At 47.7% G+C, this 25,981-nt stretch overlaps 2 protein-coding genes across 3 annotated transcripts; one reads left to right on the top strand and one right to left on the bottom strand.

The window, feature by feature from the left end:
- The first annotated feature begins 4,550 nt into the window (after nt 1–4,550).
- Nucleotides 4,551–12,440, top strand: LOC310834162 (hydroxysteroid 11-beta-dehydrogenase 1-like protein A). Its single transcript, XM_083717631.1, has 6 exons — nt 4,551–4,725; nt 6,737–6,867; nt 7,934–8,045; nt 9,468–9,656; nt 10,492–10,635; nt 12,015–12,440. Exons 1-6 carry the CDS (start codon nt 4,644–4,646, stop codon nt 12,227–12,229), a joined length of 873 nt encoding a protein of 290 aa, XP_083573757.1. The 5' UTR covers nt 4,551–4,643; the 3' UTR covers nt 12,230–12,440.
- Nucleotides 12,441–12,442: 2 nt separating this feature from the next.
- Nucleotides 12,443–25,084, bottom strand: SIRT4 (sirtuin 4). 2 transcript variants are annotated; one of them, XM_083717606.1, is made up of 5 exons: nt 24,883–25,084; nt 22,703–23,211; nt 20,211–20,505; nt 16,654–16,844; nt 12,443–13,302 (listed from the first exon to the last, which is right to left on the bottom strand). In XM_083717606.1, the coding sequence occupies exons 2-4, from the start codon at nt 23,209–23,211 to the stop codon at nt 16,692–16,694; spliced, it is 957 nt and encodes a 318-aa protein (XP_083573732.1). In that variant the 5' UTR covers nt 24,883–25,084; the 3' UTR covers nt 12,443–13,302; nt 16,654–16,691. The 2 variants fall into 2 exon arrangements, with proteins under 2 accessions (XP_083573732.1, XP_083573731.1); XM_083717605.1 differs by having other exon boundaries at nt 16,650–16,844; nt 24,883–25,081.
- Nucleotides 25,085–25,981: the final 897 nt, after the last annotated feature.

The following is a 25,981-nucleotide window of genomic DNA, read 5'->3' as shown; positions in this document are numbered from 1 at the left end:
AACTTGTGAAAGAAACATCCTTCGCCTCCTCAAGCGATCAGTGCCTTAAAAAACCTGTGTGGTTGGAATCCATCATATCATGGCATGCGTCACACTCCCCTCTCTGCAGGCGCAGGTGTGGGTTCACAGTGGCACAAAGTGTGTGTGGTGGCCTGGGATTCAGACTCGGATGCTGAACCAGAGGGATCCCAGCCTGCACAGGATTCCCCGCCTCCAGAACCAGCTGAGCCGGGGCTGGGGGGTTGAGCCTGAAGGGTCCTCACCTGTGCTGGATCCTCAGGTGCAGGCACCAGCTGAGTCTGCTCTGGCTCCTGAGGTGACGGAGGATCCATTGCCTGCAGGTGCTCCACTCTCAGCCCCGTCAGAGGAAGCTGAGGTTGCCTCTGGGTCTGATAACCCTTCAGCCTCTCCTGAGCTGCAGAGGCTCAGGGCAGAGAGGCGGAGGGAACTAAGTTCCCGCAGGAGGAGTGCTCGCCTCCAGACCAGCACAGTGTGAAGCAGGAAAGGCTTTTGGATGTGCGTGGGTGTTACTGTCAGCAGCAAACCTCACAAATGCTGTGGAGCAGTGGCGTAGTGTGGGGGGTGCAGGGGGGGCTGGCCGCATCGGGCGCAACATCTGGGGGGCGCGCGCTCGCTGCCTCCGGAGTTGCCGAAGAGCCTCGGGCGCAGGCTGTAGCAGAGCCCCATGTCTCGCGGAACCGACGAGCTGTGCGCACATCCGGGCTGAAGGCGCCAGGCAGCCCCTCCTCACAGCCCCGCCGCCGCTGCTGCTGCAGCTGCTGGGCCATGTTGCATTTTCCTCGCCTCTCTGCCCTCCTACTCCTCCGGGCAAGTGGCATCGTTTGGGCGGCAGCACCAGCGGCAACTCGCCTCAGATCACCTGACACGGACCCGCCGCCGCCGTGGCTACCTTACCGTAAATACCCCAGCCCAGGCAGCAGCAAGAAGAAGCTGGCAGCGGCGGCAGGTTAGGGGTTAGGGGCGCAAATTACTTGCCTTGCCCCGGGTTAGGGGGTGCAAATTACTTGCCTTGCCCCGGGTTAGGGGGCGCAAATTACTTGCCTTGCCCCGGGTGCTGACAACCCACGCTACGCCGCTGCTGTGGAGGGGAGTCTGTTGGTGCTAATGAGCTATTGGCCCACTACTCTCAACTCATTGGGGACTTTTTATTATTGTGTTAAGTTGTGGGTGAACATATCAGACGACACAGCGATTCTTCAAACAGCTCTTGTTTATTCACAGGCCAGAACAGAACTGAAGTGAAGGGTTCAGCCAGCCTGCTTATATAGTGCTCCACTACAACACAATTGTAACAACTTTCTGTAACTATCCAATCACCGCATGTCACTTTCAATCCCTTATTTGCATATGTGGACCTGAGTGAAAACTATCTACAGTATCCCCCTGCTGGCCCAGGGTGAGAACTTCAGTACATAACAGATTGCATTTGTACCCCACCTTCTCCTGTGAGGAGCTCAAGGTGGCCTACATGGTTCTCCTCCTACCTCCTCCTCACTTAATCCCCACAGCAAGCTGGAAAATGTGTAGGGGAAGGCGACCAAGATGATCAAGGCTCTGGAAACCATGCCGTATGAAGAGCGGTCGAAGCAGCTGGGTATACTTAGAAAAAGGGAGACGGAGAGGAGATAGGATAGCCACCTTCAAATATCTGAAGGGCTGTCCCATGGAAGATGCAGCAAGATTGTTTTCTCCTGCTCCCAAGCATAGGACTCAAACCAAAGGGTGCAAGTTGCAAGAAAGGAGATTCCGACTAAACATCAGGAATAACTGTCTGATGATAACTGACATTGGAACGGATTCCTTTGTGATGTGGTGGACTCTCCATCCTTGGAGGTTTTTAAGCAGAGGTTGGATGGCCATCTGTCATGGGTGCTTTAGCTGAGATCACTGCATCGCAGGGGGTTGGTCTAGATCTAGATGACCCAGTGAACTTCAAGGGTGAGTGGGAATTTGAACCCAGGTCTCTTCCAGGTCCTGCACTCTAACCACTAGGCTACACTCACTTTCCTTTTTGTTGTTGTTGAGAAGTCTCCTCCTTCACCTGTTTCAAAAGGTAAAGGGACCCCTGACCATTAAGTCCAGCTGTGGACGACTCTGGGGTTGCATGCTCATCTCTCTTTACTGGCCAAGGGAGCTGGTGTTTGTCCACAGACAGCTTCCGGGTCATGTGGCCACCAGGACTAAGCCGCTTCTGGCGAACCAGAGCAGCGCACAGAAACGCTGTTTACCTTCCTGCCGGAGCGGTACCTATTTATCCACTTGCACTTTGATGTGCTTTCAAACTGCTAGGTGGGCAGGAGCTGGGACTGAACAATGGGAGCTCACCCCGTCGTGGGGATTCGAACTGCCAACCTTTTGATCGGCAAGTCCTAGGCTCTGTGGTTTAACCCACAGCGCCACCTGCACCCCACAGCCGATTTAGACACCTCTTAAAGGCAACCTCTTTTGCTTGGGCTTTCCACAGTTTTTAAAGCTGGACTGTGTTCCTTTAGGAACATAGGAAGCTACCATTGATCTGTCTAGCACTGTACTGTCTACACTGACTGGCAGCAGCTCTCCAGGGTTTCAGACAGAGTTTTTCCAAGCCCAACTTGAAACCCGGGACATTCTTCATGCAACGTAGATGCTGTACCCCCTGAGCTACATTGTGGCTTAGAATGTATTTTATAATGATGAGTTTAGTGGTTTGCTATTGATGGTTTTATTGCAGATTTCAATTTTCTGTACACCACTTCAGTATTTTAAAAATAAAAATCTTTAGCAGTCTACAAATGTCATTTAATATATAAATGTTGCACCCTCTGACCTATACAGGACAGTGAAATAAACCTTCCTCTCCACTTCCTGTTTAAGAACTCAGGAAGGTTCACACAGATAGGAGACCATTTAAATAGCAAGACGTAACTTGAAAGTATCTACTGTTAACTAGCTCAGGACCACAATACCTCAAGGACTGCCTCTTCCCATATGAACCTACCCAGAGCCTGCGATCATCTTCTGAGGCCCGTCTTCATGTGCCTCCTCCTTGAGAGGTGCGGAGGGCGGCAACACGAGAACGGGGTCTTCTCTGCAGTGGCTCCCTGTCTGTGGAATTCTCTCCCCAGGGAAGTTCGTCTGGCACCTTCATTAGCCACCCTTAGGTTCCTTTTTAACCAGGCCTTTGGTTGATCTGATTTACATTCTATACCCTTTTAAAATATGTTTTTGTGAGGGGGGGCTATTGGGATTATTATTATTATTATTATTATTATTATTATTATTATTATATATTTTGTGGTTTTATATCTTGATTTTATTCTGTGAACTGCCCTGAGATCCCCGGGTATAGGGTAGTATATAAATTCAAATAATAATAATAATAATAATAATAATAATAATAATAATAATAATAATAATACCACCTTCCTGCAGCAGTGGTACCTATTTATCTACTTGCACTGGCGTGCTTTCGAACTGTTAGGTTGGCAGGAGCTGGGACAGAGCAACGGGAACTCACCCCGTCGCGGGGATTCAAACCTCCGAACTTCTGATTGGCAAGCCCAAGAGGCTCAGTGGTTTAGACCACAGCGCCATCCACTGTGTAGGGGGACAGCACCCAACCTGTAACTCAGCCTTCATCCATCCTGTGTCATCTTGATTTCCTGGACTTTAGTGTCTGCTGGGGGCTGCTGGGGGTTGTATTACAAAACCTCAGGAAGGTTGTCAGAAGACAGATGCAATGTCCCCCTTGCACTTGTCCCAAATCTCTCCCTCTTGCTCTGCATCCCTGAGAACTGAAGCCCTATTTGGAAGATCGGGAGAGCATAAGAAACTGCCTTATGGTGAGTGAGACTTAGCTCAGTATTGTCTACACTGACTGGCAGTGACTGTCTGGGATTCCCGACCGGGTGTGTTCCCAGCTGTACTGCAATGTGCTCTATGTGGGGCTACTTTTGAAGGTGACCCGGAAACTACAATTAATACAGAATGCCGCAGCTAAAATGCCGACTGGGAGTGGCCGCCGAGACCACATAACACCAGTCTTGAAAGACCTACATTGGCTCCCAGTACGTTTCCAAGCACAATTCAAAGTGTTGGTGCTGACCTTTAAAGCCCTAAATGGCCTCAGCCCAGTATACCTAAAGGAGCATCTCCACCCCCATCGTTCAGCCCGGATGCTGAGGTCCACCTCCGAGGGTCTTCTGGCAGTTCCCTCCCTGCAAGAAGTGAGGTTACAGGGAACCAGGCAGAGGGGCTTCTCCGTAGTGGCGCCCGCCCTGTGGAACGCCCTCCCATCAGATGTCAAGGAAATAAACAACTATCTGACTTTTAGAAGACATCTGAAGTCAGCCCTGTTTAGGGAAGTTCGAAGGTCTGATGTTTTATTGTTTTTAATATTTTGTTGGGAGCTGCCCAGAGTGGCTGGGGAAACCCAGCCAGATGGGCTGGCTATAAATAATACATTATTATTATTATTATTATTATTATTATTATTATTATTATTATTATTATTATTATTATTATGCTGATAGTTGTTTATTTCTGGGAAAGGCTTTGGGTGGCCACAGGGCAAAGGGTGGATTTCTGAACCTCGCCAAACAAGTCCAGCTGGCCGAGGTTAATGATTGGCTGCCTAGACAAGCATGGCGGTGCTCAAGATCGTCGCGCCTGTCCTCATCGCTGTCCTCGTTTACTATGCCTATACCTGGGAAAGCTTCTCCGAAGGTAAGCCAAGGGAGAAGGGTTGCCTCTTCTGAATGTGCCTTGATCCTCTCTTGCACATAAATCCCTCTGCCGTTCTCGGGAATGTTTGCACATAGCATGCCAGTGACACCAGACAAGCACCTTCGCTCTGCTCTTGTTGCATACCCTCCAACATTTATCCGATGAAAATAGGGACCACCTGTTCCATAATAATAATAATAATAATGATAACAACAACAACAACAACAACAACAACAACAACAACAACAACAACAACAAAGAAGTTACTATTTATACCTCACGTACCCGGCTTCCAACATATATGAAAATATAATAAAACATTGAAAAACTTCCCTACACAGGGCTACCTTCAGATGGCTTGGGGGTCAGATCACTACCCTCCAACATTTCTCCAAAGAAAATAGGGAAGTCCTAAGGAAAAGCGGGACATTCAGGGATCAGATCAGAAACCGGGAGAGCTTCTGTAAATATGGGATTGTCCCTGGAAAATAGGGAAGCTTGGAGGGTCTGTTGTTGGCACTTGCTAAAAACTTTTTTTGTTTAGATTACCCTATCCAGATGCATAGAACCTGGCCCATGTTTTACATTAGTGTTTTAAATTATTATTATTATTATTATTATTATTATTATTATTATTATTATTAATTTATTTATTTAATTCTCCCTTCAACCTAAGGTTCCAGAGTGGGTTACAACAAAACACAACTTTTGTTGTTGTTTAGTCATTTAGTCGTGTCTGACTCTTCGTGACCCCATGGACTAGAACACGCCAGGCACTCCTGTCTTCCACTGCCTCCCGCAATATAGTCAAACTCATGTTTGTAGCTTCGAGAACACTGTCCAACCATCTCGTCCTCTGTCATCCCCTTCTCCTTGTGCCCTCCATCTTCCCCAACATCAGGGTCTTCTCCAGGGAGTCTTCTCTTCTCATGAGGTGGCCAAAGTATCGGAGCTTCAGGATCAGCTTCAGGATCTGTCCTTCCAGTGAGCACTCAGGGCTGATTTCCTTAAGGATGGAGAGGTTTGATCTTCTTGCAGTCCATGGGACTCTCAAGAGTTGTTGTTGTTATTGTTGTTATTATTATTATTATTAATTAACTATCCCTTCACCCTAAGGTTCCAGAGCGGGTTACAACAAAACACAACTTTAAAAACAGTTTAATTACAACCACTGGGGGGAAAGGTGGATCCTAAAGACACAGGTGCCAGGGGAAAGAGGTGCGTCTTTTGAAAGCTGTATAACGAAAGTGCATCTCTGTGAAGTGGGAGTTCTGCAGCTTAGAGGCCACCACAGAAAAGACCCTCCCTTGGGCTGCCACCACCCCTGAGACTCTGGGGTAATGATCATTTATTCTGATTTAATATTTCAATGTTTTAAAGAATTGCTTTCATCAACTTTGTTGTTCTGTAACGGTGTCGATGTTCTGTTACAATCCAGCCGTATATTGATCTTGTGAAATGAAATCAGTTACTAGGGAGGAGGCAGTAATACTTCTAAATCTCCATTGCTGGAAGCCACCGGACGGGAGAGTGCTGCTGCACTCAGATCCTGCTTGTGGGCTTCCCTTTGGGGCATTTAGTCATCCACTGCGAGAGCAGGATAGTTTGGATAGCTCAGTTGGCTAGAGCGTGGCGCTGATAATACCAAGGCTGCAGGTTTGATCCCCGTATGGGGACAGCTGCATATCCCAGCATTGTAGGGGGTTGGACTAGATCAGGCATCCCCAAACTTGGCCCTCCAGATGTTTTGGGACTACAATTCCCGTCATCCCTGACCACTGGTCCTGTTAGCTAGGGATGATGGGAGTTGTAGTCCCAAAACATCTGGAGGGCTGAGTTTGGGGATGCCTGGACTAGATGATCCTAAGGGTCTTTTCCAACTCTGTGACTGCATGGGAGCCCCTTTGGCCAGACTCTCCTCCTATCCTTACGTTTCCGTTTTTACGAACTTCAGTGCAAAACATCTGGATTGTAGGCGGTTGGTGTTGACCACCTCCTTCTCTGTCTCCAGAAATGGTGCGAGGGAAACGGGTCCTGGTGACGGGGTCAAGCACAGGGATAGGGGAACAAATGGCCTATGAGTTCGCCTGGATGGGGGCCCATTTGATGCTGACAGCGAGGAACGCGACACGCCTCCAGAAGGTAAACTGTTAATCCCCTTGACCCCAATATAGTTAAACTCAGGTTCCTTGATTCCAATAGTCTTAGTTTGGCTACAACCCTTAGCCTCCCCTCCCCTCTCAAAAATACCCCCCCATCTCTTCCTCATCTGACCCTCCTTCTGACCAAGCTCCCCTCCCACAAGAATCCGTTGTTCAATAATGGAAACCGGTTTAGTTTAGCCATGCCCTGATGGTGACCATTGGCTTGTGGGAACATGGAGGCTTTTTTCCCTGATGACACCGGCATTATGGAACGCCCTCCTTGCTCTAAGGCGTTGGACTAGATGACTCTTGGGGTCTCTTGCAACTCTATAATTCTATGATTTTATGACTCACCATCACTACTGCTATTCTACTGGTTTTTAAGGACACACTTGTTTCCAATGAACATTATTCCCAACCTCAACTTCCTGATCCAACTGTTTTGATTTTGATTTTTTTAAAATAATGGTGCTTTTAAACTGGCTCGCTGTATAATAAATTTTGTGGCTATTTTTTACTGCTCAGATAGGATTGTTTTATTGTGCATTGTAATATTTTACAATGGATTTTATACTTGAAAACCACTTAGAAGCCACTTTCAAGTTCCCTCTTTATTTTTATTTGTTTTCTATTTCTGCATGTTTTTATTAAGTTTTTTCTATTTTACAATTTAGAATATTCATTTAAACAACCTTAAAATATCAATGACTTCCCTTCTTCTCTTTCCATGGTTCAGTTTGCATGCCATAGATCCCTGCATATTTCACATAAACTAAGCCATCCAATATTCCATTTTTACATCCATCAAAATTTATTTACACTGTTGAATTTATCTTAAAGCTGCCAACCTTTTCAAGTGTAGACAATTTTCACCCATGTACTCAATAAACTCAATAAACATTTCCCAGACTTCTTTAAACATATACTCTTCTTGTTCTCTTATTCTATAAGTTAAGTCTGCAAGCTGCACATATTCCATCAGTTTAAGTTGCCAGTCATCTTTAGTTGGGACCTCACTCGTTTTCCATTTTGGGGCTCGTTTTCCATTTATTTGTTTCCTCCAGGTAGTCCAGAATTGTCTGAAACTGGGAGCCGCCTCTGCTTCGTACGTCGTTTCAGATATGAGTGACTTGGCTTCTGCCCGGAATGTTGTGGAAGAAACCAAGAACGTCTTGGGTAAAGATGGAAGGCCAGTCCCTAGCCAGTCCTGGAAGGGTGGCAACTGTTCTTCCAGTTCCCAAAAGGCTGCCACACAAGCTACCTGAGGCCCAGGCAAAGGGCTCCTTAACCCTTTTGTCTTGAGGGGAACAGCTCCAAAGGCATTTGCTGGCTTCTGCCCTGGGACACCTCAGCTATTGGCCTTGTCTGCCTGCATCTTGGAAAAGATCAGCCCAGAGATCTCTTGATGAAGGATGGTATATCATCATCATCATCATTAAACCTTTTATTGGCATCGCATACAAACATCCATAGCAAATCAGTACAGAATTACCGCCTTCCCAGTGACACAAAACATTTGTCAAATGAAAGAGGCAAAGCAGTCTAGTATTTCATCTGCAATGTGTTTAGACAACAAAAAACCAGATAAAGATATTTAGCTACTAACTTGGTGAGCTCCTGATTATTCCCCAATAATAGAAAATGTATGACCTCTAATTCTGGTTTCCATATGGGGATGCAGAGTTGATCTAGGAACTGCTGGTGGAGATCAACATATAGTTTACATTTAAGAACCATATGCGTAAGAGTTTCCATCTGATGGTCTTCACATGGGCAAATTCTTTCTCCTTCTACCATTCCTGAGAACCTTCCCCATAGGAGGTTTGAAGGATTTGAATTAAACCTGGCCAGGGAGGGAGGGAGGGAGGGAGGGAGGGAGGGAGGGAGGGAGAGAAGGAAGGAAGGAAGGAAGGAAGGAAGGAAGGAAGGAAGGAAGGAAGGAAGGAAGGAAAGGGGTTGACCAGCATTTCCCAACCTGATTGGCCTTCCAGATAATTTGGACAGCAACTCCCATCAGGCCCAGTCATTTGAGATTAATCGATTTTGACTTGTTTCCAATTACTCATTGATTGGGTGTATCTTCCAGCTCTGTGATTCTGTGAAAGCTGGTGTCACCGGATTACGTCCATCAGTTCTGTTGACTTGGTTAACCTAAATAGTTTGAAGTGGGTTTTGAATACATGGGCAATTCATAGTTTCCATTTTGAATGTCATTGCGTTACTATCTTCCTTACTGGCTTGCACAAATCACGCTTCTGAATAATGCTTTTTATTGGGTAAGGAGAAAAAAGTTCGGAAAACGCTGTCTTAATGCAAGCCTAACCAAATTTCTCCTTGCGTTCCTACATTAGGAGGGCACCAGGCTTGCATAGGGTGGTATCAGAGAATTGTAAGGTTGGGAGAAACCCCAAGGGTCATCTAGCCCAACCCCCTGAAACGAAGGAACCACAGCTAAATCATGAAAGGACTGAGCTTGGCACAGGCTGATTTTCAGGGACAGCCTGAAAACATGAGAAGAGGCTGAGCTCCGTCCATCTCCAAGCACGGCTGTTGCTCTCCCACTTCCACTCAGGGTCTCTGTGCTCTTTTCCCTTGCAGGGGGGCTTGATCTGCTGGTTCTGAATCATGTCGGTGGAAAAATCGGTTTTGGCCCGTACCAAGGAGACATGGAATCTGTGATCAGCTCCATGACGGTCAACTTCTTCAGCTACGTCCAGATCACCGTGTCAGCCCTGAGCATGTTGCAAGAGTCCCGTGGCAACATCATCGTGGTATCGTCCATATGCGGTATGGGCAGGCGACTGGAGACCTCCCCAGTCTAAGTGATCTCAGGAGGTCCAAACTTTCTGAGCACAATTCAAAGTGCTGGTGCTGACCTTTTAAGTCCTAAATGGCCTCGGCCCAGTATACCTGAAGGAGTGTTTCCACCCCCATTGTTCTGCCCAGACACTGAGGTCCAGTGCCGAGGGCCTTCTGGCGGTTCCCTCACTGCGAGAAGTGAGGTTACAGGGAACCAGGCAGAGGGCCTTCTCAGTGGTGGCACCTGCCCTGTGGAACGCCCTCCCATCAGATGTCAAGGAAATAAACAGCTATCTGACTTTTAGATGACATCTAGAGGCAGCCCTCTTTAGGGAAGCTTTGAATGTTTGATGTATTTATCGTGTTTTAAAAATTCTGTTGGGAGCTTGCCAAAGTGGCTGGGGAAACCCAGCCAGATGCACAGGGTATAAACGTATTACTACTACTACTACTACTACTACTACTACTAGATGGGCTGTTGGCCTGATTCAGCAGGACTCTTCATAGGTCCTTCTAGGGCTCCTGCATCTAAATTTCCTAAATCCTCTGTTAGTTAATTTATTGGAAAGCACTCGCACCCTGTTCTTCAGCTGAAAAAAACGTTGAGGGCGAGAAAATCCTTTCTGTCACGGCTTTCTCCATGTCAGTTGTACAAACCACTATCATGTCGCCCCCTTACTCGCCTCTCCTCTAAACTAAAAAGTCCCAAAGGCTGCAACATTCCCTCAGAGGGGCAGTCGCTCCATCCCCTTAACCCCTTTGGTTTCTGGAGAAATAGATTCTGCAACCTTCCAAGTAGGAATATGTTCCTGTTTTCTCTCAGGCCGCCTTCCGTCCCCTTTCTCCGTTCCATATGCCGCCAGCAAAGCTGCGCTGGAAGGATTCTACAGCTCCCTGCGGACAGAGCTGCGCCTTCGGGAAATCAACATGCCCATCACGGTTGCTGTGTTGGGGTACATTGACACAGGTAAGCAGTCCCAGGAAGGGCAGCCGCTTAGTAGGGCTGGGTGATCATCCGGTGTCCAACATCGTGATATATCACCAGTGTTGTAAGAATTCTAAGGTCTCAAATGTAAAATAAATGTTCATAAATGTTCAAGGCAAACACATACATACGTATATAAACCACGTGTCTGAAATAGTACAGGAGAGCAATCCTGAAGCCAGTTTGACACTCCGAATGACCAAATATTCCTCTGCAGTAAGGGAGGAAAATGAGGGAAGCCTTCCCGTTGTCCTTTTCTTGCAAATCCTGTCTTAAGGGTGTATTTGTGTATGAATAGGGTGAGCCTGTGTCCTGGATTCAGGAACTAAAGTATGAACCATCACAAAAGAATGGCCAGACTGCCCCAGGTAATGCAATCAGTGACCATTATGAGGTATCCTGGCAAACAGGATTTCTGCTGTAGACCATCTCCTTCTGTGATGTATGTGTGCTGTTTTAGGGGGATGGTCTTGGGCAACAGGGTGGCCAATTTCAAAAGTCTTAAGGGCTTGCGCACCATTGTTCAGGGGTCTCTCTTCCCTCCTGTGTGTGGTGAGTGGGGACCCTGTTGCAACAGTTTAATAAAGATCAGGCTTACTAACCGCTTTGCTTCTCAATATTCTTTGGTTGGCCTCTGCTATTTTCTCCTACCAATAGGGAACCCACTTAAGGACTCTATACGGGCTCTAGGATAGCCCAGAAGGAGAAAAGAGCAGTTTTTTTCTTATAACACCAGCTAAACATCGTGATAGGGACACGGGTGGTGCTGTGGGTAAAAGCCTCAGTGCCTAGGACTTGCCAATCGAAAGGTCGGCGGTTCAAATCCCCACGGCGGGGTGCGCTCCCGTTGCTCGGTCCCAGCGCCTGCCAAACTAGCAATTTGAAAGCACCCCCGGGTGCAAGTAGATAAATAGGGACCGCTTACTGGCGGGAAGGTAAACGGCGTTTCCGTGTGCTGCGCTGGCTCGCCAGATGCAGCTTTGTCACGCTGGCCAGGTGACCCGGAAGTGTCTCCGGACAGCGCTGGCCCCCGGCCTCTTAAGTGAGATGGGCGCACAACCCTAGAGTCGGACACGACTGGCCCGTACGGGCAGGGGTACCTTTACCTTTACCTTTAAACATCGTGATGGGACGCAGGTGGCGCAGTGGTCTAAGCCACTGAGCCTCTTAGGCTTGCCAATCAGAAGGCTGGCAGTTCAAATCCCCGTGACGGGATGGGCTCCCATTGCTCAGTCCCAGCTCCTGCCACCGTCAGCCCCTGTAGGCAGCAGCAAGGTAGACAGACCAGCAGCAGCTTCCAAGGTCCTGGGGTGCCTGGTGCCCTTTCCATACTGACTTGCCTTCTGCGTTCTTTCCCGCAGACTCAGCTGTGAGGATGGTAGAAGGCAAGATCTCCATGAAGCCAAGTTCGAAAGAGCTCTGCGCCCAGGCAATCGTGAGGGGCGGCGTCATGAGGGTGAGGGAAGTTTTCTTTCCTTACTGGCTCACGAAACCTGTGCTGCTCCTCAGAGATTGGCTGCCAGGAATCGTGGACCAGATCATGAGCAACAGCTACGTTCTGGAGAAAATCCTCTGAGAATTATTTGTGGGGAAAGTGGATTATGAAAATAATTATGAGTGGGAAAGCTACGAGTTCCGGTGCTGCAAATTTTTTTTGGGCTGCTTTCTGGTGCATTTCTCAATCTTTCTCTCTCTCTCTTGAATATTCAACAGTGTTTTAAGTACAAATCTCACCTAATAAACACATTTTTGTGTGCAGTTCTAACTCACATACACATTTCCCTTAATATATGCATCAATTTTTATGGTGTTCTTATTTTTTGCATAACCAAACAACATATGGTTTCAGAGAAGGGATCTTCCCAAGCTTACCTAGAGATGCCAGGGACTGAACTTACGGTAACTTCGGTGGGCAAAGCTCTACCACTGAGCTGCGCCCCTCCCCTAAAAATGAAGCAAGATCCTAGTCCTCATTGTTCTAAACAAATAGCTGATTTAAATAGGAATCTGCCTTACACCAAGTCAGGTCCATCAGCCCGATCTGGAGATTCAACCACAGAAGTTCCTGCATGCAGAGGAGATGGTCTGCCACTGAGCTGCACCCTTCCCCTGAAAATGAAGTAGGTTTCTAGTCCTCATGGCTCTCATTTAGAGCAGATTTCAAAAGGCACCGGCCTTATGCTGAGCTGCAGCCCTTCCCCTATCCTAGTGTTTCCCAAACAGAGGTCTCCAGCTTTTTTTTCAGACTACAAATCCCATCATCCCCACCCACTGGTCCTGCTAGCTAGGGATGATGGGAATTGTAGTACCACCATATCCCTTTAAAAAAGAGCATTTGGAGGCATACCCTCCCACTAAGGCATAGAGATTTCTCCCCTCTCCCGGCCACCGGTAGCCATTTCCTCTCTGCCAGATCCGCAGCAGAGGCCACACCCCGGGAAGCAGTGTGCACTTTTTAATTCACACAGCATCTCCCCGTACACAAAAGTTGTTTAGGCCCCCGTCGGCTGAGAATCAGGACCTGGGTTTTCATTGTCCTCCTTCTCCTCATCTTTGTTGCCTCTGAACGTGGCCAGCACAGGCGTGTTGAAAGCGGATGTGGGGCTGAGTGAGCTCTGGGAAGATGTGGCGGCGTTGCTGGCAGCGGCCCTGGAAGGAAAGAAAACACGGCAAGTGGTGAGGCTGGTCTGTCTGCGCCCACCCCCCATCCCCCCCCCCCGGTAGGTTGATGCTGCAAAGAAAGCTAAACAGCATAAAGGACATAAGGAGAAACTCGCTGCATCAGGCCAGTGGCCTGTCTAGTCCAGCCTCCTGCTCTCACAGGGACCAAATGCCCTCAGGAATCCAAGAATCAGGATAGACTGCCCCTAGACCTGGAGGTTCCAGGAGAGCATAAGGAGAACCCAGTTACTGTGGCAGGGCAGTGGCCCATCTGGTCCAGCATCCTGTTCTCACAGTGTCCAACCAGGTGCCCCCAAGGGGAGCCCACCAGCAGGACCCAAGTGCAAACTTGGTGTTTGAAGATTGTCCACAAAAGTGGCCACAATTATTTTTTTTTAATGTCATTTGTACATGGCAAAAATAGCATAATAGATTTGCAATAATATCTACAACATATGATTCATTATTAGTGGTCAGTGTACAAGTCCTTGGTTTAAGTAAACCAAGTGGAGTGGATTAAATAAAAATAGCAAGTGGAAACATGACAGAACTGCTCGGCTCTGTTTTGTTTAAAGTTTCCTATCTTTTTTAAAATTATTTTTGGGTGAAGTGGCCGCAATCTTGAACTGTGCTGTTAAACCGGGGTGTGCCTTTCCAGGTGATAAAACCAAATGTAGCATGCAAGAGATTGAAGAGGACAAAATTCTCTCTCTTGCATAGATTGGCCATGGGAGAGGGGCTTTTTAGCTGTGATTCCTGAATTGCAGGGGGCTGGACTGGATGACCTTTGGGTGCCTTCCAACTCTACAGTTCTATGATTTGAATCCATCGGTTCAGGTCCTTCCCTCAGAACAGCAGGAAGCAAGCTCGCTCGACCTTCCATGTGACAGCCCTTCAAATATTTGAAGTTGGGAAATGTAAAGAGGCGGAAGGGACATTCTTTCACCTCTGGTGGACCTGCCCGAAAGTGAAGGCCTTTTGGGAGATGATTCATAATGAACTAAAAAAGGTACTTAGATTTACCTTACCTAAGAAACCGGAGGCCTTCCTCCTGGGCATGGTGGACCAGAGAGTGCTTAAGAAAGACAGAACTTTTTTTATGTACGCCACTACAGCAGCAAGGATCCTGATTGCAAAGCATTGGAAGACACAAGATCTACCCACACTGGAGGAATGGCACACGCAGTTGATGGACTATATGGAACTGGCCGAAATGACTGGCAGAATCCGAGACTTGGGAGAAGAAACAATTGAGGAGGACTGGAAAAAATTTAAGGACTATTTGAAAAAACATTATAAGCTGTATGAATGTTAAAAAATGCACCCTTTAGGAAATTCTAGCTTCAGCAATGTTAAACTAAAGAAATGGAAATTAAGGCACAAGAAGTCAGAGGTAGAATAATGAAACAACTTTATTGTGTTTAAATGAAAATGTACATGATTTGGGTTATAACACATTTGAAATTGGGTAACATGATAAAATGAAGGATACAACAAGTATTGAAACAAGTTAACAAATTGCTGATGTTCTGTATTACAGAGAATGCAGGGTTGGGAGGATGCGGGGAAGTCCAGTAGACTTGGAAAAAAGAACATGAAAATTTGTAACCTTTCTATTTTATTCTTATAATCTGTTCTCTATTCTTTTTTCTGTATTTCATAAACTCAATAAAAAATATTATAAAAAAAACACAAATATTTGAAGGTGGCTATCTTGTCACCCCTCAAAGCTGAAGGACCACGGAGAGCTCCAAGTGAGCCACTTGCTCCAGCAAAACTTGAGCTTGGACTGAGCCTGTACATGAGGGATAGAGAAGCTGTAGCCCTCCAGGTGTGGTACTCCAGTTCCCTTCAGCCCCAGCCAGCTTGGCCAGTGGTCAGGGATGATGGGAGTCCAGCAACATCTGGAGGAACACAGCTTAGCACCTGTTGATGTGTGGGTTGAACAGACTGAGGAAATGTGCATCAGTGAGGCAGAACTATAGAACTCACCGCCGCAGGATGCAATGACCTTCACAAACCGATGGATTCAAATGACAAGAAAGGAGATTATGACTAAACATCTCCTACTTGGCTACTGTAATGCACTCTACGTGGGGCTACCTTTGAAGGTGACTTCAAAGTTGTTGTTTCCAACTAATTCAGAATGCAGTTGGCTAGATTGGCGACTGGGAGCAGTTGCCTGGATCACATAATACCGGTCCTAAAAGACCTACGTTGGCTCCCAGTACGTTTCCGAGCACAATTCAAAGTGCTGGTGCTGACCTGTAAAGCCCTAAAGAGCTTCAGCCCTATTTACCTGAAGGAGCATCTCCACCCCTGTCCAGCACAGACACTGAGGTCCAGCACTGAGGGCCTTCTGGCAGTTCCCTCATTGTGAGAAGAGAAGTTACAGGAAAACAAGCAGAGGGAATTCTCTGCAGTTGTGCCCACCCATCAGGTGTCAAGGAGATAAACAACTACATAACTTTTAGAAGCCTTTTTGGGAAACTTTTAATGTTTGTTTTGCTGTGTTTGATGTTCTAATTTGTTGCAAGCCACCCAGAGTGGCTGGGGAAACCCAGCCAGATGGGTTGCATTTAAAACAACAACAACAACAACAACCTTAGAAGACGGTGGGCTCTCCATTGTTGGAGGTTTTTAGCGAGAGGTTAGATGGTAGTGGCACCCGCCCTGTGGAACACCCTCCCACCAGATGTCAAAGAGAAGAACAACTACCAGACTTTTAGAAGACATCTGAAGGCAGCCCTCTTTAGGGAAGCTTTTAATGCTTAACAGACTACTGTATTTTAATACAGTGGTACCTCAGGTTACATAAGCTTCAGCTTACATAAGCTTCAGGTTACAGACTCCGCTAACCCAGAAATAGTGCTTCAGGTTAAGAACTGTGCTTCAGGATAAGAACAGAAATCGTGCTCCGGCGGCGCGGCAGCAGTGGGAGGCCCTATTAGCTAAAGTGGTGCTTCAGGTTAAGAACCGTTTCAGGGTAAGAACGGACCTCCAGAACGAATTAGGTACTTAACCCGAGGTACCACTGTACTTTGTTGGAAGCTGGCCAGAGTGGCTGGGGAAACCCAGCCAGTTGGGCGGGGTATAAATAAATTATTATTTATTATTATTCTTATTATTATGGTTACCTGTCATGGATTCTTTAGCTGTGCCTCCTGCATTGCAGGGGTTGGAATAGATGACCCCCAGGGGTCCCTTCCAGCTCTACTATTCTATGATTCTGAATTCTGATTCTTCCCTGGCCTCATGCCCTTTGTGTTCCAGCACGAGACATGACCAACTGAGGGCCTAACTCTGTTGGGCTGCAAGAGTGTGGGGACACTTACCTACCCCAGAGAGGGGTTGCTCCCCCGGGGTGTCGATTTGGGTCACTTTAGGACAATCAGAGGCAGCAGCTCCCCGCAACGAGAATTCAGTTTCAGAGTCACAAAGGAATCTGCCCTGGTCGGGCCAATGTTGACGACAGCCATCGGTAGCTTCCCGTCGCGGGCTGCGAGTGCAAACTTGTACGCTGAGTATACCTGTTGAGACATGTGGCAGGAGATGGTCAGGCAGCCCTTTGATCCTTGATTTTCAAATGTTTCGGAAGTCAAACGGGCTTCCGGAACACATTACGTTCGAAAACCGAGGTTCCACTGTATTTGCTGATATTTAATTTTAATAGTTACTTTTAGATTCCAATGGATTATTGAATGTTGTTTTATTTGACATAAGTTGTTTATTTTAAAGTTATTGTGACATTTTTTTGTATTGGATCAGACTGCTATTATTAATGTTCAATGTTTTATTATGTTTTTATATGTATTCGAAGCCGTCCAGTGTGGCTGGAGCAACCCAGCCAGATGGTCGGGGTATTAATAATAATAATAATAATAATAATAATAATAATAATAATGGAGGGAGGAGAAAGAACAGCTGCATTGCAGCAAGCTGGGTCCCACCAACTTCACATTTATATGATTCTATGAAATAATACATGGTGGCAGAAAATTAAATTAACATATATACGTTCTATGGAAAGATATCATCTGCTACTTTGTCATTCCAGAATTGCATGAGCAAAGGCATGGATAATTATTGTAATTTTTATCTCTATTATGTGCTTCCTTTATATACAAGGCTGTTTCCCTGGTTTTCTTCTGTAATCGTGGGTGATTGATTCTTTTAATTGATTTTTTTTATTTACATTTCCAAGATTGGGCAATGCATAGTTTTGCTGCTGTCAGCAAAGTTTGCAGTAGTTGGAGATCAACAGCCGGGACCTTGAACAGAAAACTCTTTAAACAAATTGGCCCAGTGGGGACTGAGCATGCACAGCACCCGTGAAACATTGGCTAGCAATCAGAACAGTCCTCAAACTTTTTGGAGCTGGGCACACATTCGGAAATCTAAGCCACTGTCCTGGGCACTGCAAAAATACCTATTTCACAGAAGAGAGACTGACAATGGAGAATATTGCTCCCTGCCCAGAAAAAAGCATAGGAAATGCCAGATAAAACACAGACAAAAAAATAAAAAAGGAGGTGGGTAACAGTATTCCTTAACCAGGCAACCCCCCCCCCCCCGATCAAACAACAAAAAGTTATAATATCTAATTTTTAAAAATTGGAAGAGGCAAAGGCCTTGGGGGACATAGTCTGTGTGTATATGTGTGTGTGTGTGTGTGTGTGTGTGTCTGTCTGTCTGTCTGTCTGTCTGTCTGTCTGTCTGTCTGTCTGTGTGAAGGCGGTGTGGTGCCCACAGCTGTTATGTTAGGGACCTCAGATGCTATGTTGGAGACCTCAGAGTTATAGAGAAGAGGGAGGTGTGGAAGAAAACCAGGGTGGGGGCAGGGAGAGATTAAAGAATAAATTGACCTACCCAGTCCTCTACAGCAGAAGGGGCTGTTTAACTGGCTGGCAAAAGCTCCTGAATGTGAGATAGGGAGTGTGGTTGTTGTTGTTTAAACAAACAAACAATTAAATCGGAACTGTTTAAAACAGTTTAAAATGATGACAGAAATAAGGTGGGTTCTAAAAATATACACTCAAATGTCCAATGACAGGGTGAAGAGGTGTGTGTTTCACAGCTTAGGGGCCACCACAGAGAAGGCCCTCTCCTGGGCTGCTGCTATCCTGAGCCTCTGAAGGTGGAGGAACTACCAAGAGGGTCTCCTCTGCCCATCTCAGCACCCGACAAGTTCTGTGGGGAAGGAGGTGGCCTTTCATATATTGGGGGCCTGAGGGCTTCAAACACTAATGTGAGCACCTTGAATTGAGCCCGAAAACGAGCTGGCACGTTAACACTGCAAGGTTTCCTGGCAGATCTCACTTGCATATAATTATACTCTGCAGCCTGAGAGCCCGTGTGGTGTTAGAGTGTTGGACTAGGAGACCAGGGTTCAAATTTCCCACTCCACCACAAAGCTTACTGGGCAACCTTGAGCCAGTCACTGCCTCTCTCAGCCTAACCTACCTCACAGGGTTGTTGTGGGGACTGAAACGAGGAGGGGGAGAACCACAAAAACGTCGCCTTGTGCTCCTTGGAGGAAAAAGGCGGGATATGAAAGCGGTAAGAAAAAAAACCTCACAAGGTTTTTGTACAGATAAGGTAAAGGTAAAGGGACCCCTGACCATTAGGTCCAGTCGTGGCCGACTCTGGGGTTGCAGTGCTCATCTCGCTTTATTCGCTGAGGGAGCCAGCATACAGCTTCCGGGTCATGTGGCCAGCATGACTAAGCTGCTTTTGGCGAACCAGAGCAGCACATGGAAACGCCGTTCACCTTCCCGCCGGAGCGGTACCTATTTATCTACTTGCACTTTGATGTGCTTTCGAACTGCTAGGTTGGCAGGAGCAGGGACTGAGCAACGGGAGCTCACCCCGTCGCGGGGATTCGAACTGCCAACCTTCCGATCGGCAAGCCCTAGGCTCTGTGGTTTAACCCACAGTGCCACCTGCATCCCACAGCCGGTTTAGACACCTCTTAGAGGCAACCTCTTTTGTTTGGGCTTTCCACAGTTTTTAAAGCTGGACTGTGTTCCTTTAGGAACATGGGAAGCTACTTTTGATCTGTCTTGCTCTGTACTGTCTACACTGACTGGCAGCAGCTCTCCAGGGTTTCAGACACAGAGCCTTTCCAAGTCCAGCCTGAAACCCCAGACATTCTTCATGCAACGTAGATGCTGTACCCCCTGAGCTACATTGTGGCTTAGAATGTATTTTATAATGATGAGTTTAGTGGTTTGCTATTGATGGTTTTATTGCAGATTTCAATTTTCTGTACACCACTTCAGTATCTTAAAAATAAAAATCTTTAGCAGTCTACAAATGTCATTTAATATATAAATATTGCACCCTCTGACCTATACAGGACAGTGAATTAAACCTTTCTCTCCACTCCCTCTTTAAGAACTCAGGAAGGTTCACACAGATAGGTGACCATTTAAATAGCAAGACGTAACTTGAAAGTATCTACTGTTGACTAGCTCAGGACCACAATACCTCAAGGACTGCCTCTTCCCATATGAACTTACCTGGACCCTGAGATTATCTTCTGGGGCCCTTCTTCATGTGCCTCCTCCTTGAGAGGTGCGGAGGGCGGCAACACGAGAACGGGCCTTCTCTGCAGTGGCCCTGTCTGTGGAATTCTCTCCCCAGGGAAGTTCGTCTGGCGCCTTCATTAGCTTCATTAACCCACAGCGCCACCCGCGTCCCATTTTGTACAGATAACCGAGACAAATTTTGGGAACATGGTATATAAACACCGCGGTTCTGATTCAGAGAACTGTATGCTCAATGCAGCTAAATCTGAACCTGCCTTTGCGGGGTGGGGGTTGGGGTTGGGGGGAGAAATCGACCGCTGCTCCTCTGCTCCCAGGTCCAGCTCCTTGCTGGCTGTGGGCACCCACCTGCAAAGAGGACCCCGCCACCAGGACCGAATCGGCCTCGCCCAGGCGCTGGTACACAAAGTCCACTTTCTCCTTGCTCACGGAATCCCCAAAGAACGTCACGTCTGGTTTGAGGTTCCCGCCGCACTTGCCGCACGGGGGGACAAGGAACGTGCGCACCTCTTCTTCGGACAGGAAGACGTCGCCGTCTGGGGCCACCCCATGAGCCTCGGCTCTCCAGGTGGGGTTCAAGGCCTCAAAGCGCTCCTGGAGGTCAGTGCGGGGCGTCCGGTCTCCGCAACTGAGGCACAAGACCCTGCGAGACAACATAAAAACATGAGGGCCTGCTGGATAGAGCCAGATGGGGCCTATGTAGCATTCTGTTTTCACAGTAGCCTATTGTCTCGTTTAATTCAGCTCTGAGTATTTTGTTTGAGCCATAAGGACTAGAACAGGGACCAGCAAACTTTTTCAGCAGGGGGCCGTTCCACTGTCCCTCAGACCTTGTGGGGGGCCGGACTATTTTTTTGGGGGGGGAGGGAATGATGCAAGAGCACCACGAGCCCCGTGGCTGCTTACCTGTGTCTTGTGAGCGGCAGGGGCTGGTAGCGTGCAAAAGGGCTCTAGAGAGGCGCTGCTTAAAATGGCGGTTGCTCAAGCGCTGCTGCTGGCACCAACAAAGCCCAGCCCCCTTCCTCCTCTAGGCAGGGCAGGGAAAAGCCAGGAGGAGGGAGGGAGGAGGTGCCACCGCCGCCATGTGACGGAGAGGGGAAAAACGTGTATACTGGCGATTCACGCAGTGAATGGACCGGTGGTCTGATTCAGCCTGGGATAGGTTCCTATTTAAATCAGCACTTTATTTATAAGAACGTTAGAACAGCCCTGCTGGATCAGGCCAATGGCCCAACTAGTCCAGCGTCCTGTTCTCACAGTGGACAACAACATGCCTATGGGAAACTGGCAAGCACGATTTGAGCACAAGGATTCTCCTTCCAACAAGCAGTATTGAGAAGTGTTGCTGCCTCCCACTGGGGGGGAGGGCAGGGCCTAGCATTCACGGCTAGTAGGCATTGACAGCCCTCCTCTTCATGAATTTGCCCTTTCACAACCAGCAATGAGGTCTGGGTAACCGTTGTTTTCTTCTTCAATGAGGTTGTTCCACCACAGATTACCCCACTTTTGCAACGTCTGTGCTAATGCCTTTCAAGCTTTCGGATTGTTGAAATATATGCAACAAAAAAATAATCAATTGTAGTCCTGCGACTCCAAGCACCCAGTCAGATGGATAGCATATAAATTGTTGTTGTTGTTGTTTTCATTCAAGATCAAATTGTAAAACAGCAACAATAACAACCACAGGATGCATTTTATTTTATTTTTAAATTTATTTATTTGGTTTCTCAACTTAAAATTTTATAGAGATATATCAAACATAAATCATAAAAACAAGATTCCAAGGAATCTCCTGGACTTCCACCCTCCCCTTTGTGGGTCCTATTATTAGTCACTTCCTCCTGCATCTTTTATGATAATCCAAACCCTTTACCTCTTCTATTGTGTCCAGAATTCACCATTAAACTACAAGTGATATTACAATCCTACTAATGACTTTAAGTGTTTACAATGGTCTTTAACTTCATCTGCCATTCTTCTCTGGTAGGTACTTTATCTTCTTTCCATCTCTGGGCCGGTAGCAGTGTGTATTTTAAAAGCACTTGCAGTGGTTACTTTTTATATCTCTCTATGGGACGCGGGTGGCGCAGTGGGTTAAACCACAGAGCATAGGACTTGCCGATCAGAAGGTCGGCGGTTTGAATCCCCGCAACGGGGTGAGCTCCTGTTGCTCGGTCCCTGCTCCTGTCAACCTAGCAGTTCAAAAGCATGTCAAAATGCAAGTAGATAAATAGGTATCGCTCCGGCGGGAAGGTAAATGGTGTTTCTGTGCGCTGCTCTGTTTCGCCAGAAGCGGCTTAGTCATGCTGGCCACATGACCCGGAAGCTGTACGCCGGCTCCCTCGGCCAGTAAAGCGAGATGAACGCTAATGGTCAGGGGTCCCTTTACCCTTTTACCTTTTAGCCACATACTGGAGGGCAGGCAGACCCACACACCATACACCAAAACACACATTTAAATCACATGACTTCCCCCAAGGAATCGTGGGACCTGCAGTTTCCCCCAGGCGGAGTTAACGTTCCCAGGAATCCTGAAGAACGTTTAACTTTTCTGCTGAGATTTTTCTGTACGCCGGCTCCCTCGGCCAATAAAGCGACCCCAGAGTCGGCAACTCTGGGGCAACCCCGGACCTAATGGTCAGGGGTCCCTTTACCTTTACCTTATGGTCACGGCAATGCAGACCAATCCCTCGCCCCTTTTATTTTTCAGCAAGGGGATTTGTGGGGCCAACAATCCCCCCCCAACTGCTGTTCACATCTCCAGGAATAGCTCATCCCAGTTGCAAAGTTGCACTCCCCTTTTTCCATCAGCCAGCCTCCCCATCGCCACTCTCCCTAACCTGTGGATGCAGCCGTGCAGCTCGGTCAAACGCTGGCTGCCGGCCTTGGCGTGCAGGGCATCTACGTTCTGGGTCACCAGCCAGTGCAGTTTCCCCAGTGCCTCCCAGTTCCTCAGGGCCAAGTGGGCGACGTTGGGCTGGTGGGCCGAAAACTGGGGCCAGCCGACAAAGTTCCTGGCCCAGTACTTCTGGCGGGCCCGGGCACTCCGCAGAAATTCGGCGTGCTGGACGGGACGCCGATCCGTCCGGGAGTAGAGGCCCACGCCTTCAGAGCGATAGTCCGGGATTCCAGATTCGGTGGAGATTCCTGCTCCGGTCAACACAAACAGCCTCCGGGCCCTGCTCACAAACTCTTGCAGCTTCTGGACTTCCGCCGGGTCCAGGGGAGGACTGGCGGGAACAAAGGCCAGGGTCTGGTCAGCCTTGGCCACGGAGGAGTGGGAGCCACGGCAGTGAAGTCCACGGATGGGCCATCCTTCCAAGACCTTCAGGAGAGAGGTAACACTCATCTAGGTGAGGACAGAAGGGGACAGGTGAGGACTGCTGTTTTCAAACTCTGTTCACATGGCTTTTTGTTCAGAGCCGGCCTGACCTTTAGGCAGACTGGATACTTGGGGTGGAGGCTCCTGAGCTTCGTCTCAGGCAACAAAACACATTGGGCTGGCCCTGTTTTTTGCCTCAAAGGCTCGGGGTGGTCCCAAGAATTTAAATTCAGAGTTGGGGAACGTCCAGTGCTATCATCCCCAAGCACTGGCCACATTGAGAGTTGAGCCGTATCTGGAGGGCCACAGATTCCTCACCCCAGCATTAGGCTGAAAAAATGACAAGCTCCAAGCTCACTAAGTGGCCGAGGGTGGGCTTGGACCATAGGGATCAACTTTTACCTTTTTTTGCGAGGAATCCAATTCGGAATAAGGAAATTTCCCTTTAAAAAAGGGAAACGTTGACAGCTATGGCTTGGACCTGGGTTTCCCTGAACCACGACACAGCACTTGTTTAACTGTGTGGCACAAGAGGACCACTGTGATCGCCTAGCCTGGATGGTCATCTCACTGGAGGGCATCTGGTTAGGGGAAGGTGCTCAAAGCTTTAAAACGGTTTTTAAGTTCCAAAATCGGACTGCGTTCTCAATGGGAGGTGCTGAGCCCATGCGACTTCGATTTGTTCGTTTGTTTTATTGAATTCATCTCCTAGCTTTTGCTCCAAGGAGCTCAAAGTTGCGTATATACTTTTATCTTCACAACAACTCTGTATGGTAGGTCAGATTGAGAGCAAATGACTGTCCCAAGTGAGCTTCATGGCTGAGTGAGGATTTGAACTCTGGTCTCCCAGATCCTTGCCTGATGATCTAGCCACTAAGCCACAATCGTTCTCTCATGCCTACTCAGATTGCAGCTTAAATTGGCTATTATTATTATTATTATTCATAGCTCTGTTGGTTAGAGCGTGCTGCTGATAATGCCAAGGTTGCGGGTTTGATCCCCATATGGGACAGTTTTATATTCCTGCTTTGCAGGGGGTTGGACTAGATGATCCTCAGGGTCCCTTTCAACTTTACTATTATTACTATTATTATTATTATTATTACATCATCACCCTCCTTCTATAGATTGGCTAAATCGAGGGGACAGAGAGACACCCCCTGTTTCAAAGTTCTTTTATGATAATGTTACCTATTCCATTTCTTCACTGCTTTGCACAAGGAAAGGTCTCCGAAACCCACTTGATAATCAATTAAAAACACTTAAGAGGGAGAGGGAATGAAATGAAAGATTCCTAAAAGTGCTCATCCAACCAACGAGAACTATAAAAGGGCTTAGGATTTTTAAAAGACATGCCCCTCGGTAGCTTACGCAAAGGTTATAGGGCAGCGACCCCATTACATCTAATGTTGCCTCTGGGGCGCTTGGGGGAGGAACATCACAATTTCCCTTCTCTACCCCCCCCCCCAGCTGCATTTTGGACTTGGATCTATTTTTGTCGGTGCAGCAGCTTTCTGTGAGTGCAGAGGATCGCCGCCTCGTTATGTAACTCTCGACCCTATACATGTAACCAGCCTGGGGAGGGGCAAGCAGGAGAAATGGGCATCCTCTGCAAAGGGGACCTGGACCATTTCTCTCCCTCCCTCCGAATGGCGCGTCCTGGGTTTCACCCCGCGGTAAGCGACACGCGACCCTCACCTCGCGCTGCACCCCAGAGGGTGCAATTGACCTCTATCGCAGCCGCGCGGAGGGCCGAGGAAGCACAGCCTGCTGGGGGATGCAGTTCCCGCAGGAGGCGGGGGAGGGGAACTACAACTCCCACAATGCACCTGGTGCGTGAACAGCTGCAGGCGGGTCGGGCTGGGAAAACCTGCCTTTGCCCGGGTGTGGTTTTTGATCGCATTTCAAAGCCCGGTTGCATTGTGAGATCAGAGGAGCCGCCGGGTTCTGTGGAACTTGGGGAGGTTCTGGAACGGCCTTCTCCGACCTGCCGCCCTCCGGACTTCACCTGCCGTGATCACCTCCAGCCAGCATGGCGAGGGGGTGGTGGGAGTTGCAGCTGACAACATCTGGAGGGGAGTTAAAATTTGTTTATTTAATGCATTCGCACCCCCCACCTTTTCTCTCTGAGGAGGTCGAGGTGGCGTGCATGGTTCTAGGTAAAGGTAAAGGGACCCCTGACCATCAGGTCCAGTTGCGGACGACTCTGGGGTTGCGGCGCTCATCTCGCTTCATTGGCCGAGGGAGCCGGCATACAGCTTCCCCACTTTGGGGAGCCCAGGTGCACTAACTGGAGGCAACCCAGAAGGCATTTTGGGGTACGTCGAAGGCAAATCAGCAAGGGATCAGAGCGCAGCTTTGGGGACTGGCTCTGTTTTATATACGTATGTTGTTTAGTTGTTTAGTCGTGTCCGACTCTTCGTGGCCCCATGGACCAGAGCACGCCAGGCACTCCTGTCTTCCACTGCCTCCCGCAGTTGGTCAAACTGCGCATATATATATATATATATATATATATAATTTTTAAATCAAATTTTCTGTTTTACAATTTTAAATACTCATTTTACATCCTTAACATAACCATGACTTCCCTTCTCTCTCCATGGTTCATTTTACATACAGTATCTTAAATCCCTGCATATTCTACAAAAACTATACCAATCAATATTCCATTATTTCATTCATCAAAACTTATTTACACTGTTGAATTTATCTTAATGCTGCCAGCGTTTTCAGCTGTACACAATTATTTTCTGCATATTCAGTAAACATTTTCCAATCTTCTTTAAACGTGTGT

Source organism: Podarcis gaigeae (genome assembly GCF_964106915.1).
Source record: "Podarcis gaigeae genome assembly, chromosome: 16".
Taxonomy (NCBI): Eukaryota; Metazoa; Chordata; class Lepidosauria; order Squamata; family Lacertidae; genus Podarcis; species Podarcis gaigeae.
This window is presented reverse-complemented; position numbering and strand designations above follow the sequence as displayed.